Source organism: Lineus longissimus, chromosome 7 (genome assembly GCF_910592395.1).
Source record: "Lineus longissimus chromosome 7, tnLinLong1.2, whole genome shotgun sequence".
Classification (NCBI taxonomy): Eukaryota; Metazoa; Nemertea; class Pilidiophora; order Heteronemertea; family Lineidae; genus Lineus; species Lineus longissimus.
Window position 1 is genome coordinate 17,053,965 of NC_088314.1, and position 13,983 is coordinate 17,067,947.

The 13,983-nt window shown below is 40.8% G+C and overlaps 1 protein-coding gene across 4 annotated transcripts; it reads left to right on the forward strand.

Moving 5' to 3' along the window:
* The first annotated feature begins 536 nt into the window (after positions 1-536).
* Positions 537-11,496, forward strand: LOC135490751 (uncharacterized). Of its 4 annotated transcripts, none has more exons than XM_064776197.1 (5): positions 537-662; positions 3,680-3,836; positions 5,337-5,603; positions 9,642-9,806; positions 10,154-11,496. In XM_064776197.1, the coding sequence occupies exons 2-5, from the start codon at positions 3,722-3,724 to the stop codon at positions 10,213-10,215; spliced, it is 609 nt and encodes a 202-aa protein (XP_064632267.1). In that variant the 5' UTR covers positions 537-662; positions 3,680-3,721; the 3' UTR covers positions 10,216-11,496. The 4 variants fall into 4 exon arrangements, with proteins under 4 accessions (XP_064632267.1, XP_064632268.1, XP_064632266.1 ...); XM_064776198.1 differs by having other exon boundaries at positions 537-650; XM_064776196.1 differs by lacking the exon at positions 537-662 and adding an exon at positions 679-771.
* The last annotated feature ends 2,487 nt before the right edge of the window (positions 11,497-13,983 follow it).

The following is a 13,983-nucleotide window of genomic DNA, read 5'->3' on the forward strand; positions in this document are numbered from 1 at the left end:
AATAGTTACAACCTCCATTGGTGACAGTAATAGTCACAACCTTCCACTGGGGATGGAAATAGTCACAACCTCTCACTAGAGATGGTAATAATCACAACCTTCCACTGGAGACAGTAGTATAATAGTTACAACCTTCCATTGGTGACAATAGTAGTCACAACCTACAGGCTAAACATAGTCGTTGAAAGATTTAGACCGTGACCTAATTTCCAAGGTCAGAGAGGTCAAATTCGTAAAAACAAACGTTAACCATATTCCTTTCTTTGACCACAGGTGAGCACATGGCGCCTGGCCATTTCACTGTGTAGATCAACACTGCCAGAAGGTTTAGAATAGTTTGCCAAAATACTTCAATGTCTCACTATCAGAACTAGGTCGTTTCACTTTCGGCCATGGGCGACATAAAAAGATTATTAACTTTGATTTTGAATAACCTGTAATATTACTTCTAGGTTAAGAAACGTCGACAATACTTTTTTTCACAGATTGGGTGACCCAATGATCACACTCAATTAAATCGGTTTGGGTGCGTGCAGAAGTGATGACACAATAACTAATGCAGGTATTCAGATCAAACAACTTGAGACAGGATTGATCTTTGATAATATTCGATTGCTATTTGGAGTTATTCAAAATCATTATAGTATATTGTAAGTATGTAAGTAAGTATATTGTCTTTTTTCTGTCCATAGTATTACAAATACAACCAGTTTTGGGGCGGATCCATCAGCCGAGTGGAAATATTCTTCAAGATCTCAGTCTATCTGGGCGGTAAGTGCCGACAGTCAGTCTAATGCCAGATTGTGGTGTTATCTTTCAAAATCTTTAGCCAAGCTTTGGAATCTGACCTGTCGCTAGCTTTGTGGTATTGGGAGCCAAATGCTCTCAAGGGGTGTGTGTGTGGCAAAATGAGAGTTTTGGAAATTTTTCGACCAAAATCATTGTCCAAAGCACATTTTTATTGACTTCTGATGTCTGGGGGGCATTTCCCGCCTGCCCCTTCCATTTGGTACACCCATGAGAAAGCCCAGACATGTATCTAGAATTGTGTCAGGAATGGGCATATGTCACGACCGAAAAGCCAACTTACTAATAATTCCAATGCATTTCCTATTTGGCTAGGTTGGACAAATTTAGCAGGTGCACCCAGTGAATTGATAGGTCAAGCCTGCTAGCTCACAAAGTATCCTTAGCGGTATAAAGTAATGTGCCCACTCTGTCGATATCAAGATGGGATAAATTACTGGGAACCATCAGATGCGTATCGGTACACAGAATGTCACAGCCAACTACATGTGAAAGGGGGGAGGGGCGTTTTTTTTGGTTTTTTAAATAATACTTAGTGGCACAGAGCCGTGGGCTTTGGGATTTATGCTGGTATGCTAAGACTCTGCGCCTCTATCTCCTCCAATCTCCAACGATAGTTCCAAAACTGAAAGAGAATAGTTGACGACCGAGTGCCCATAACGTCATGCCGCTATAAAAGGATGGGCCTACTTTTGTACTTCGTGAGTTGTTTGATGGACTATGAACGCATTATCTGGTCCGAGAAAGTGAGGTTTCCATGTACGTAAACACCGTTATTGTTAATGAAACGGCCAGGGGCCATTGTGCTCACCGTATACATCTTTTAGTAGGCAGGATCATGCTTAGTTTAGAGGTGAATATGGTGAACACAATCAGGCATGAAGCCTTTTTTTAGATGTGTATTGATGTCAAGTAATAAGACAGGGCAGTATATATAAGTTTATGATCCAACCAATAATTGTCTATGAAATCAACAAGATCAATATCGTGTGATTGCTAAGAGTCCCTGCAATAAAAAATTCATCGAAAAAAAGTCATTAATAAGCGAGATATTGCACGTCCTACTTTTTCAGTTTTGACCCCCTGGTGGCCAAATCAAGAATCAGATCAGGCCAAAATTCGGTGTCAGAGATTATCTGATGTAGGGGGTTACATGTACCAACTTTCAAGTTCATAGCTTCAGCAGTTAAGAAACGTGCCATAGTTACACTCTAATGGCCAATTTACGCCATTTGACCTCTGTGACCTAGAAAAGGAGGTCAAATCCAAAAATCGTAGGACATGTGGTGTATCCTTGCTAGAAGTCCCTGCCATAAAAATTTTATCGAAAACAATTCACTCAAATAAGCAAGATATTGCACTTCTTCCTTTTTCCATTATGGCCCCCTGGTGGCCGAATAAAGAATCAGATCAGGCCAAAATTCGCCATCAAAGGTTATCTGATGTAGGGGGTTATATGCACCAAGTTTCAAGTTCATAGCTTTACTGGTTAAGAAACGTGCCATAGTTTACACTCTAACGGCCAATTTACGCCACATGACCTCTGTGACCTTGAAAAGTAGGTCAAATTGAAAACCCGTAAGACATGTGATGTATTCTTCCTAAGAGTACCTACCATAAAAATTGTATCGAAAACAAGTCACTTATAAGCGAGATATCACACTTTTTAGATATCCACTTTTGGCCCCCTGGTGGCAAAGTTGAGAATCAGATCAAACTGAAATTCAGCACCAGAGGCTATGTGATATAGGGGGTTATATGTACCAAGTTTCAAGTTCATAGCTTTAGTGGTTAAGAAACGTGCCATAGTTTACACTCTAACGGCCAATTTACGCCATATGACCTCTGTGACCTTGAAAAGTAGGTCAAATTGAGAACCCGTATGATATGTGATGTATTCTTCCTGAGAGTACCTACCATAAAAATTTTATCGAAAACAAGTCACTTATAAGTGAGATATAACACTTTTTAGATTTCCACTTTTGGCCCCTGGTGGCAAAGTTGAGGATCAGATCAAACTGAAATTCAGCACCAGAGGCTATGTGATATAGGGGGTTATATGTACTAAGTTTCTAGTTCATAGCTTTAGTGGTTAAGAAACGTGCCATAGTTTACACTCTAACGGCCAATTTACGCCATATGACCTCTGTGAACTTGAAAAGTAGGTCAAATTAAAAACCCGTATGATATAAGATGTATATTTGCTATGAGTACCTACAACACAAGTTTCATCGAAAACAAGTCACTAATAAGCGAGATATCACACTTTTTAGATATCGACATTTGGCCACCTGGTGGCCAAGTTGAGAATCAGATCGGACCGAAATTCAGTCTCAGAGGTCACCTGACCTAGGGGGTGCTGTGTACAAAGTTTCAAGTTCATAGCCCTAGCGGTTAAGAAACGTGCCACTGTTTTTGAAATAGGATACGACGACGGACGACGGACGACGGACGACGGACGACGGACGACGGACGACGGACGACGGACGACGGACGACGACGACGGACGACGGACACTGCGGAATTACATAGACTCCCCTACGGTGAGCCAAAAAGTATTGAATTTGTGTTGGCCTAGTTTATCACAAGCCCACAAAAACTTATCAATCAATAAATCGATTGATTTGTTCAATAACAAAATTTCCGCAATACTTGTTATACTAAAAGACACTTTGAAGTAATGTGTTTTTTTGCAGGTCATATATTTGTTCAGCTCATGCGACTCCACATTAATATTGGTGACTTCTTCAATCGTCCTTGCTCGTGTGAAGGCTTTTTTGTAGAGGTGTGGGCATATTCAGTAATGTTATGAATGAGTGTGCACGTCAGGCACCCAAAGGGCGGATAAATTCAAAATTCTTTTCCCTTTCAGCAATCTTTATAACAATCTGTCCTTGTCTGATCAGCTGAAAAGATGTCCGGAGCAAATATCTGTGATACTGAGAAATACAAGAGTGCCTCTGGACTTTTTGAAACATGCAGCAATTCATGTGGCACTAAAAATGAAAACTGCAAGACATTTTGTAAAGGTGAGTGTACATTACAGACGACATACAGAGGGAAGGGGGGACAGAGTCAATCCTGCACGGTACCAAAATATAAGCAAAGGTAAAAAGTCTGAAAATTTTGGGGTGTCTAGAAAACTAAGACCTAAGACCTAAGACTCACTACGAAACTAAGACCTAAGACCCTGTACAATTTGTGGATTTCCAGCAAATTTCAATCTTATGGATGGATTCTCCATCATTTTTCAACCAGTAGTGGAAGTGTTTAGGTATAGGGGCAATACTACCCCCCCCCCCCCCCCCCCACCCACCCAACCACCACCATCTCAACTTTGGTTGATTAGCAGTGGTGGCAGCAGTGGAAGGGTTCATCTCAACCTTGTGTTGTATAGTAATTGTAAAACCTTTCTTATGAGTAGCACTGTAATGTGTAATTCTTGGAATTAAGTGTGCGGGATTATTGGAATTGGGTTCAGATAAGATACCTGTGAAAATTCCCACGGTCTACTTTTAATCCTCCATTCTCCCCAGCGTGATCAATTACGTCAGCATTGATGCGGCTCCTCATTGGATGGAGACGCATCAACGTTGCCCCCTGATTGGTGCAGACAAAGCTGCGCTTGAATACAAAACAGCTGTCCGCACGCTCTCGGCAGAGAGAGAGATAGAAAGAGAGCGATAGAGAGTTATTCCAGTCTCCCGAGTATTTTATAATCACGTGCACGAATCGTCATCCCGACGAACTATTTTATCAATTATGACTTTGGTGTGTATAATTTTGTGAAGCAGTGTTAGAATAAAGGATCCGGACGTTAGAAGGCAAATTCAGGACTTATTACGTTTGTAACCTGTGCAAATACAACACTTGGTACATCTATGCAGATCTGAGAAGAAGGAATTATAGGTACCTCCTAAATGTCATCATTTTCCTAGTGGGTCTCAGTTTCATAGTATCCAGGGTCTAAGTTTCATAGTGGGTCTTAGATCTTAGTTTTCTAGACACCCGAAATTTTTGTTGTAAAATTATTGTCCTTTGATCACCAATATTTTTTTTAATCCAATTTTAAAAATTCAAAAATCCACAGTGAGTTCAGACAGAGATCTTTCCATTCCAGTTGTTAAATTAAGCATTTAGAAGAGTTGACATCCCTGATCCTAGCATTCATTGTTCAGATTTTAATGTGCACAATGGGATTTTTTATTCCCTCAAAGTCCTAACGACTACAATATTTTGTGATAAAACAGTACTGTCATTTGTAAACAAGTCATGAAAATTGGATTGTGCATGCTCTTCTCAGCTACTAGTCAGACACGTATGGTAACTGCGTCATGAAGCGGTGTGAGTTGGAGAAAACCTGCATTCCATATCATGTTTGACCATCTTGCCTTGGTGTAAGTTGCCCAAGGTTGGGGAGCTATTCCAAGGTGAGAAGGGACCCAAGTCCAGCCTGGCTGAGGTCAGTGCAATATGGCGCCTATATTGTAGTAGGCTAAGCGTGATTTTCACCAATTTTTTTCCCCCAGGTTGCTATGAATACCTCTACGCCAAGGCGGACACTGAAACAACTGCTCTACCTGCTTTTACATCCCCATCTACAGCAGTAACCAACCCAACTACAGCAGTCGACACAACTACTGCACTATGTCCTCCATGTGATGAAACCACACTTATAGTGCTGGAATCAGTTCTGATTCCTATAATTTTCCTTGCCATTGTTGCCGTCATCGTCGGTCTGATACTAGCTAGCCGGAAATACGAGCGCGTTCAGAACTTTTGGAAGAAGTTGTTAGGTAAGTCGAGTGCCCCCTAGGCCAGTAATGAGAAATTCTGAAGCACAACGATTCTCAAAGCCCTAATATAAGATGGGCTACTGGGGAAAGATTCTGGGACAAGACGTGTTCACTACTATACTGGCCGTAGTGGTGTAATACTTTGTTATTTAACTCCTCCTTCAGTTTAGAGGGTATGCAAGCGAAAATTTTATGTGGTTAAGATTGATATCGAGTATGTGCTTGAGGGGTTTAATTTTTTAACTTGGAGTGATTATGGAGAAACATTTTTGTTAGTTTTGCATTTTGAGGGAATTCCCTTGAGATAGGGCTACATTTCATCAGTCAGAAGTGAGGGAAGTTTACCATGTTTACTGAAAATAACAAGAAAAGTAAGGAAAACATTGTGAAATACTGTATATGATATGACTAACTATTAGTCTCTCATCTGTTAAAGTGCTACGGGGCATAGAACACACAATATATCGAGGAATATATATCACAGTATTACATGCCATGGCATAAAGGGGTTAGTAAGTAGCATAAGTGGTGGTTGTGTTGTATTTCCACAGGTTACAAAAGTAAGAAGTCCTGAATTTGCCTTCTAACGTCCGGATCCTTTATTCTAACACTGCTTCACAAATTTATACACACCAAAGTCATAATTGATAAAATAGTTCGTCAGGATGACGATTCGTGCACGTGACTAGAAATACTCGGGAGACTGGAATAACTCTCTCTCGCTCTCTCTCTATCTCTCTCTGCCGAGAGCGTGCGGGCAGCTGTTTTGTATTCACGCACAGCTTTGTCCGCACCAATCAGGGGGCAACGTTGATGCGTCTCCATCCAATGAGGAGCCGCATCAATGCTGACGTAATTGATCACGTAATTGATCACGCTGGGGAGAATGGAGGATTATAAGTAGACCGTGGGAATTTTCCACGATTATCCACCGGTATCTTATCTGAACCCAATTCCAATAGGCCCGCACACTTAATTCCCAAGAATTACACATTACAGTCTGTGCTACTCATAAGAAAGGTTTTACAATTACTATGCAACATTCCGCGGAACTGGTAAAATATTTTACGAAGTTAAAATATATATATATATTTTTTAATAACAATTAGAGGAATATGAATTTGGCTTAACACATAGTATTGTTGAATGGGGTACAATCAATGATAATAAGGCTTTAAACGAGGTGTTCATTCAGCGAATGAACTTAAATTACATCATATGGTTCGGGGTTCCCAACAGTGTTCAGCCAGCGGCCGAACTTAGTTACAATATTTGTATTTTGTTCCACTTACTAATGAATGACCACTTCATTCATGACAAAGTATGATCATAAGGTTACAATATAATTATACATTGAATCATTTATCTCATGCAAAACAGCATGTTAAAATATGCAATGATACAATGAAGTGTCGGAACCTCTGCTGGGAATATTGCGAAAATGACTGGACCGGTCGACGAGGCATCTGAAAACTGTGAAAATTAAAGTTTAACTCGAAGAACTTCTGGATGACACGCGTATTTACAAAACCTCAACGAAAAAAAATATTGTTGGCGCAAAAGTATCCAAATTGCTTAAATCATACACTATTGTGTGAGGTGTCTCGAAACAGCAATTGCCACAAGCACTGCTTGGAGACAGAAACCCATCACGAAAATAAATCAGTCCCAAGACTGATGAGAGTTGGCTTTGCTAAAATGTAGCCGTACAAACATCCAATAAAATGAAGTACATGTATTTAAAATAAAATATTCAAACTGGAGAACTGTTCAATAGAATGAATACTGTTGCACAAAGCTTCAATGAAGACAAGTAGTAAAAAATATCACATCTATAGCTAATAGATGTTTCTACAATTATCCAACTAACAACTCACTAGCTTTTATAAAAATAGCAATGAGGGTGAAATAATTATTCTCGTAAAGATTTGTTTTTGATAAGCAATATAGCAACGTCTTGTTGCAAACACCAAATGACATCATTACCATAACAACGACAACAAGAAGTCACTTGAGATGTTTAAAAACAAATCAAACTCTGAGTGAGATTGCCAAGTGAGCCTAGACAAATCATCCTGTTGCTTAGTGGACAACACAGACGGGGCAATCATGCCATGGTTACCCTCGGCATGAGACAAATGAATATTGAAATCACAATTAAAGTTCAGTCTGTGAGGCATAGATGTCGCCTCTATAGGTGGTGGATTCATGAGCAGAACCTGTCTCATCAGTGAAATCCAAAGCATAAGCAGCATGCAGAGCTTTGTATTTCCACAGGTTACAAAAGTAAGAAGTCCTGAATTTGCCTTCTAACCTCCGGATCCTTTATTCTAACACTGCTTCACAAAATTATACACACCAAAGTCATAATTGATAAAGTAGTTCGTCGGGATGACGATTCGTGCACGTGACTAGAAATACTCGGGAGACTGGACTAACTCTCTCTCTCTCTCTATCTCTCTCTGCCGAGAGCGTGCGGACAGCTGTTTTGTATTCACGCGCAGCTTTGTCTGCACCAATCAGGGGGCAACGTTGATGCGTCTCCATCCAATGAGGAGCCGCATCAATGCTGACGTAATTGATGACGTAATTGATCACGCTGGGGAGAATGGAGGATTATAAGTAGACCGTGGGAATTTTCCACGATTATCCACCGGTATCTTATCTGAACCCAATTCCAATAATCCTGCACACTTTATTCCCAAGAATTACACATTACAGTGCTACTCATAAGAAAGGTTTTACAATTACTATACAACAGTTGCTGTGAGCATCGGCACCCCTGAAGATCGCGTAGGGATCTCTTCCACTTGTTGTTTACCGCATAGTCTACCTGGTTGATGTCAAGCCCGTTTGGCGAAATCCAGTTGAACTTGTATACATCCTTGTGATGGGAGACGGTGCCGCCGACACAAGCCACCAATAACACAGGCAAAAGTGTCAATCCATGGATCTATAAAGGGGATGAATTTTTGCAGGCCATCAAAGAATTTACATAAGAACTGGTGAACTTTTCTTAATTTGCATCCATCCCTCAGATATACAACTTTAAAAGATATGCATGCATTTTTTTCCAGAATAGCCTGATACATGTATAAATCATTGATAGTGCTTAGTATAAAGTTGATAAACAATGCTTATCGCTTGTAGCTGATTTTAATATTTTGAATGTCATCAATGGCGGGTTAGTAATTCCTATTTATGCCGCGGCATAATTCACGAGATCCGAGGTTTCGATTGGTCGATTTTATGGTGCACCACAATTCCGATTGATGCCGTGGCATAATTCTGAATTCTGTCCACTCGCGCCAGCCATAGACGGAAGTGTCATTTATGCAGGACGGAAGTAGATCGGCATTGTGGTGCACCATATATCAACCATTCAAATCATCGGATCTCGTGAATTATGCCACGGCATAAACAGGAATTGGGGACGGAAGTGCGATTTATGCCGCCCCATAAATAAAACGATTGCCACTTTCTGATTGGTCGAATTATTCCACACCACAATTCCTATTTATGCCTTGGCATAATTCTGAATTCTGCAGTGGCATAATTCACGAGATCCGATGTTTTGATTGGTTGATTTATGGTGCATCACAATTCCTATTTATGCCGTGGCATAATTCTGAATTTTGTCCACTCTTGCCAGCCATTAGGACTAAAGTTTTATGTCGATTCTCTTCAGGAATTTATACAAAATTTTGAAATGGTCACAAAAGATCAAACTTAATGCAAATTTGGGACCAAAATCGTTCATAATTATAGAGGGTATCCTCCTTCCAGAGGTGATCACTGAGCGCGGTTCCACTGTACTCTTTAGCTGTCTTTATTGATTACTGAAGAGGTAGCAAAGTTACTCACAGCTGGCAAAAATGGCCTGTTTTACGGAGCACAAATTCTTCAATAATCTGTTACATGCCACTGACGGCTTGCTGGATGGAGCTATTTGACTGACTTTTCACGAACAAAATATCAAACCAATACAACCAAACTGAACATCAATGTATGTGCCTAGATTTCCGACTTTTATTCCAGGTATTGAACATGATGCAAGAGGACCGAATCCTGAAGAGATGCGTCGTTTGACTAATGAAAACCAAGAACAGGATAGTCAAGGGCCTGAAGGGCAGGGCACACATTCAGATTCCCAACAGCCACCTACTACACAGAGTGGGACCTCGGAGAGACGAGCAGTGCCTGGTGAGGAGACTAAAATCAAAGGCTCCACATGGTGGTGCTGGTTTTGGTGAGAAGGAGATAGCTCCAGATAACACTATGGTGATGCAATGCTGAATGGAATTTTAAAAGGTGCTAGACCTATCGAAGAAACTGTCCAAGGTAGCAGTAAATTGTGCACATTAGTTTTATCAATGCATTAGCATCACCAAAACATGTACAAATTCTCTAATAAAACCTGTTTCCTACCCCAGAATATAGATAACTTGCCAGGTGGGGCTGTTTGACTGACTTTTCAACAAGATAATTTCTAACCAACACAGCCAAAGTGAACATGAATGTAATGTTAAGGTTTCTCACTTTCATTCCAGGTTGCCCACAACAAAACCCTGGAGATCCATCAGCAGACGAACTCGGAGAAAGGGAACTGTAATCGGGTAATATAGACGTGCCACCCACACCATCAACTGATTCCCAACCATCAACTACTCCACGGAGTGCACGAATATGGTGAGCAGACTGAAATCAAGGCTCAACACGGTGGTGGTGGTATTTGTGAGGGCGGAGCAGCTCCACGACACCGGCCGAAATTTGACTAGACCTTGCGAAGAAGCAGGTGCTTCCTTTTGGAAAGACTGCACAGATAGTTATATCGCTCAAATATATACATGAAATAGTGGTCCTATAGAACAGGGCCCATATTCATAAAACCCTGCTAAACTAGCAGCCAACTAGGCCATAGCAGACTGCCAAATGCCTAGTTGGCTGCTCCATAGTATGCTGCTATTTTCCTATTCATAAAACCCTGCTAAGAACATTGCCAGGGAGTTGTCAACTAAGATTTTGTTAGTTGTTAGCTAGGCATTTGGCCTTTGTCCCAAACCACATACCACAAGGAGCGTTAGTTTCACTTTAAATAGGGGATGGCATGTAAGCATTTTATGTGTGCCTTTCGACTTAATATCAACATCTAAAATAATTTGTGACTCTGCATTAGATGGACCGATTTTGATTCCGTTTGCTGCATATGGTTGGAATTGTCTATTATTTCCCTATTGGCTTTTTTAATGTTGCCGGGTTTGATAGTTTGATTTTGAGATTTAAAATGGCCCCAAAATAAAAAAGATATACCCGGCTGATTGAATTTTGTTTTGTCCACGTTTTTGAGTTTCACTGGAAACTAGAGTTAGGCCTTTTTCTAATACTTTTAGTGAAAAGAAATTCTCATTTAATGAATTCTTATTAAAACTTGATGGATGTTTACCACTATTGAACAATCAATCAACACCCTCTGCTACATGCATGACTTCCAAGCATGGTACTGTTTCGATACAGATAGATATGTGCATTGGGTCTTTAATCTACATACATGTGTACAAAGAGATCTTAAATGAATAAAAACTAATCTCCATGTACAGTAGAACCTCCCTTAGCGGACACCTCTCTATTAAGGACAGCCTCTCTATTAAGGACACTAGTTTTGGTCAAAAATTGGTTGTTTCAATTCAATTTGACCTCTCTATTCAGGACACCTCTCTATTAAGGACAGCACTAGTCAGTTCCGAAGGTGTCCTTAATAGAGGGGTTCTACTGCACATATGCAGTGCTGTCAAAACTGAATATCTTGGCACCACCGGTTCTACTGTATGTGTACAAATAAAAGACTGGTATATGAAGCTGTAAACATTTTCAGGTGAATTAAACAATGATTTTGAGTGAAAATATGTTGTCTTTTATCGTCAGTCATGTGTGCTGGTTCCCGGCCCCCTCACTCCATTAATTTAGAGGGTACCTATGCCAGAATTGTACCAGAATTTCAGAGTGACCCCCTTTGGTAGGGAACACAGAAAATGATAGACCCCTTAAGTAGGGGTCCTCGTTGAGTGAGAAAAACCGGGAGAAAGCACGTGTCTGCGGCGTGGTCGTTTACCGAACAAAAAGGATACCCTTAAATACGGGGTGTGGACCCTAAAATACGGGGCGCACATTAATGGGACTCTCAGCATACCCTTTTTACAGAAATTGAACGGAACTGATCGGCAAAATTGACCCTTTCTTCATGGTTTGAACGGGGTTTTCTCCGTACCTCAAACCTGAAAAAGTGACCCTTTTCCGTACATTTCCCGTACGCGCATGCGGTCACAAAAAATTTTGAGTGAGGGGGCCGGGTGCTGGTTACTATCAACGTGGAGGCCAGAACCCTGTATTAGACACGGTGTACCTTACGTGTACATTTCTGTTTATAGGTTTTGGTGAAAAAAGTACCGCTGGAGCCAGTCAATCTTCACCAAATTTTATATGTGTTTAGAAGAACCCTTTACCAATATCATAATAAAATATTACAACATTCCAATACCAAATGCCTGAGAAAAATGACCTCAGCACAGCATATCTGTCAAATCGTCACGAATTGATATTGGCCGTATCAAAGTACGAGTTCTAAACTGAGCAGTGAGCTCACATTTTCTGAAATATGTTGTCAAAAAGCATGATGAAGATTTAGAATTTCCCACAGATAGAGAATAAATTCCACTTAGATCCACCACAGCCATGTATTTACCACATCTTGACATTTTAATAAGCTCTATTGACTGTGCCCCACTTCTGGTCGTGGATGAATAGATGTCTCTGCCCTGGAAACATTTGTAGCCATTTTATTTCATAGTTTTGTGGGAACTTGACGGGAAGCGGGTAGATCACCCGCATTACACTACATGTAAAGGCCATTTGTTTGGAGGGTTTGTTAAGGGACCAAACTGCTTGATGCCATTTCTTCATCTGCATCTGATATTGGCTGTCACCGTTTTGTGCCAATCAAAAAATTGATCCCACAGCTTTATCTTCAATTCTGCACCTCCCATTCGAGAAGGCAATAGTCATGCCCTACCATGGAGAGGGCAATAGTCACAACCTTCCACTGGAAACGATAATAGTCACAACCTACCACTGGATACGATGATAGTCACAACCTTCCACTTGAGACGGTAATAGCCACAACCTTCCACTGGATATTGCAATAGCCACAACCATGCACTGGAGATGGCAATAATCACAACCTTCCACTGGAGATGGCAATAATCACAACCTTCCACTGGATATGGCAATAGTCACAACCTTCCATTGGAGATGGCAATATCCACAACCTTCCATTGGAGATGGCAATAGCCACAACCTTCCACTGGAGATGGCAATAATCACAACCTTCCACTGGATATTGCAATAATCACAACCTTCCACTGGAGATGGCAATAGCCACAACTTTCCACTGGAGATGGCAATAATCACAACCTTCCATTGGAGATGGCAATATCCACAACCTTCCATTGGAGATGGCAATAGCCACAACCTTCCACTGGAGATGGCAATAATCACAACCTTCCACTGGATATTGCAATAATCACAACCTTCCACTGGAGATGGCAATAGCCACAACCTTCCACTGGAGATGGCAATAGCCACAACCTTCCACTGGAGATAGCAATAATCACAACCTTCCACTGGATATGGCAATAGTCACAACCTTCCACTGGAGATGGCAATATCCACAACCTTCCACGAAAACGTCACGTCACGTCACGTTACACTAATGTAAAATGCATGGTGACGTGACGACGGCCAACACTATGTCATGTAAACGTTGTTCCCAATCAAGTGCATGAATCTATAGATACAGTAATAGTTGCAACCTTCCTATGGCGACAGTAATAGTCACAACCTTCCACTGGAGACAGCAATAGTCGCAACCTTCCATTGGCGACAGTAATAGTCACAACCTTCCAATGGCGACAGTAATAGTCACAACCTTCCACTGGAGACAGCAATAGTCGCAACCTTCCATTGGCGACAGTAATAGTTACTATCTTCCACTGGAGATGGTCATATATTGGCCTCATGGAATAATTTGTTCACCGTTGAATAATTTTTACTATTTCGTGGCTTGAAGTGTGATATTTATTTTATCATACTAATCATTACGTTGATTTGATATACGGCCAGAACTGCAAACTTCACACTGCCATTTTTGTTCCATGACGTCATCATAGAGTAATGCCATACAAAAGTAACAATTATCGCACGGTCACGTGGTACAGAATACAACAGTAATAACCACAACCTTCCACTGGAGACGGTAGTATAATACTTACAACCTCCATCGGTGTCAGTAATAGTCACAACCTCTCTCCTTTCTTTGACCACAGGT

What these genes read in the sequence shown, in the direction of transcription:
- LOC135490751 (XM_064776197.1), top strand. Translation starts at nt 3,722, where the DNA reads ATGTCCGGAGCAAATATCTGTGATACTGAGAAATACAAGAGTGCCTCT. An exon ending in CTGCAAGACATTTTGTAAAG is followed by an intron (nt 3,837 to 5,336) that starts GTGAGTGTACAT and finishes TTTTTCCCCCAG; the next exon opens with GTTGCTATGAATACCTCTAC. An exon ending in GGAGAGACGAGCAGTGCCTG is followed by an intron (nt 9,807 to 10,153) that starts GTGAGGAGACTA and finishes CTTTCATTCCAG; the next exon opens with GTTGCCCACAACAAAACCCT.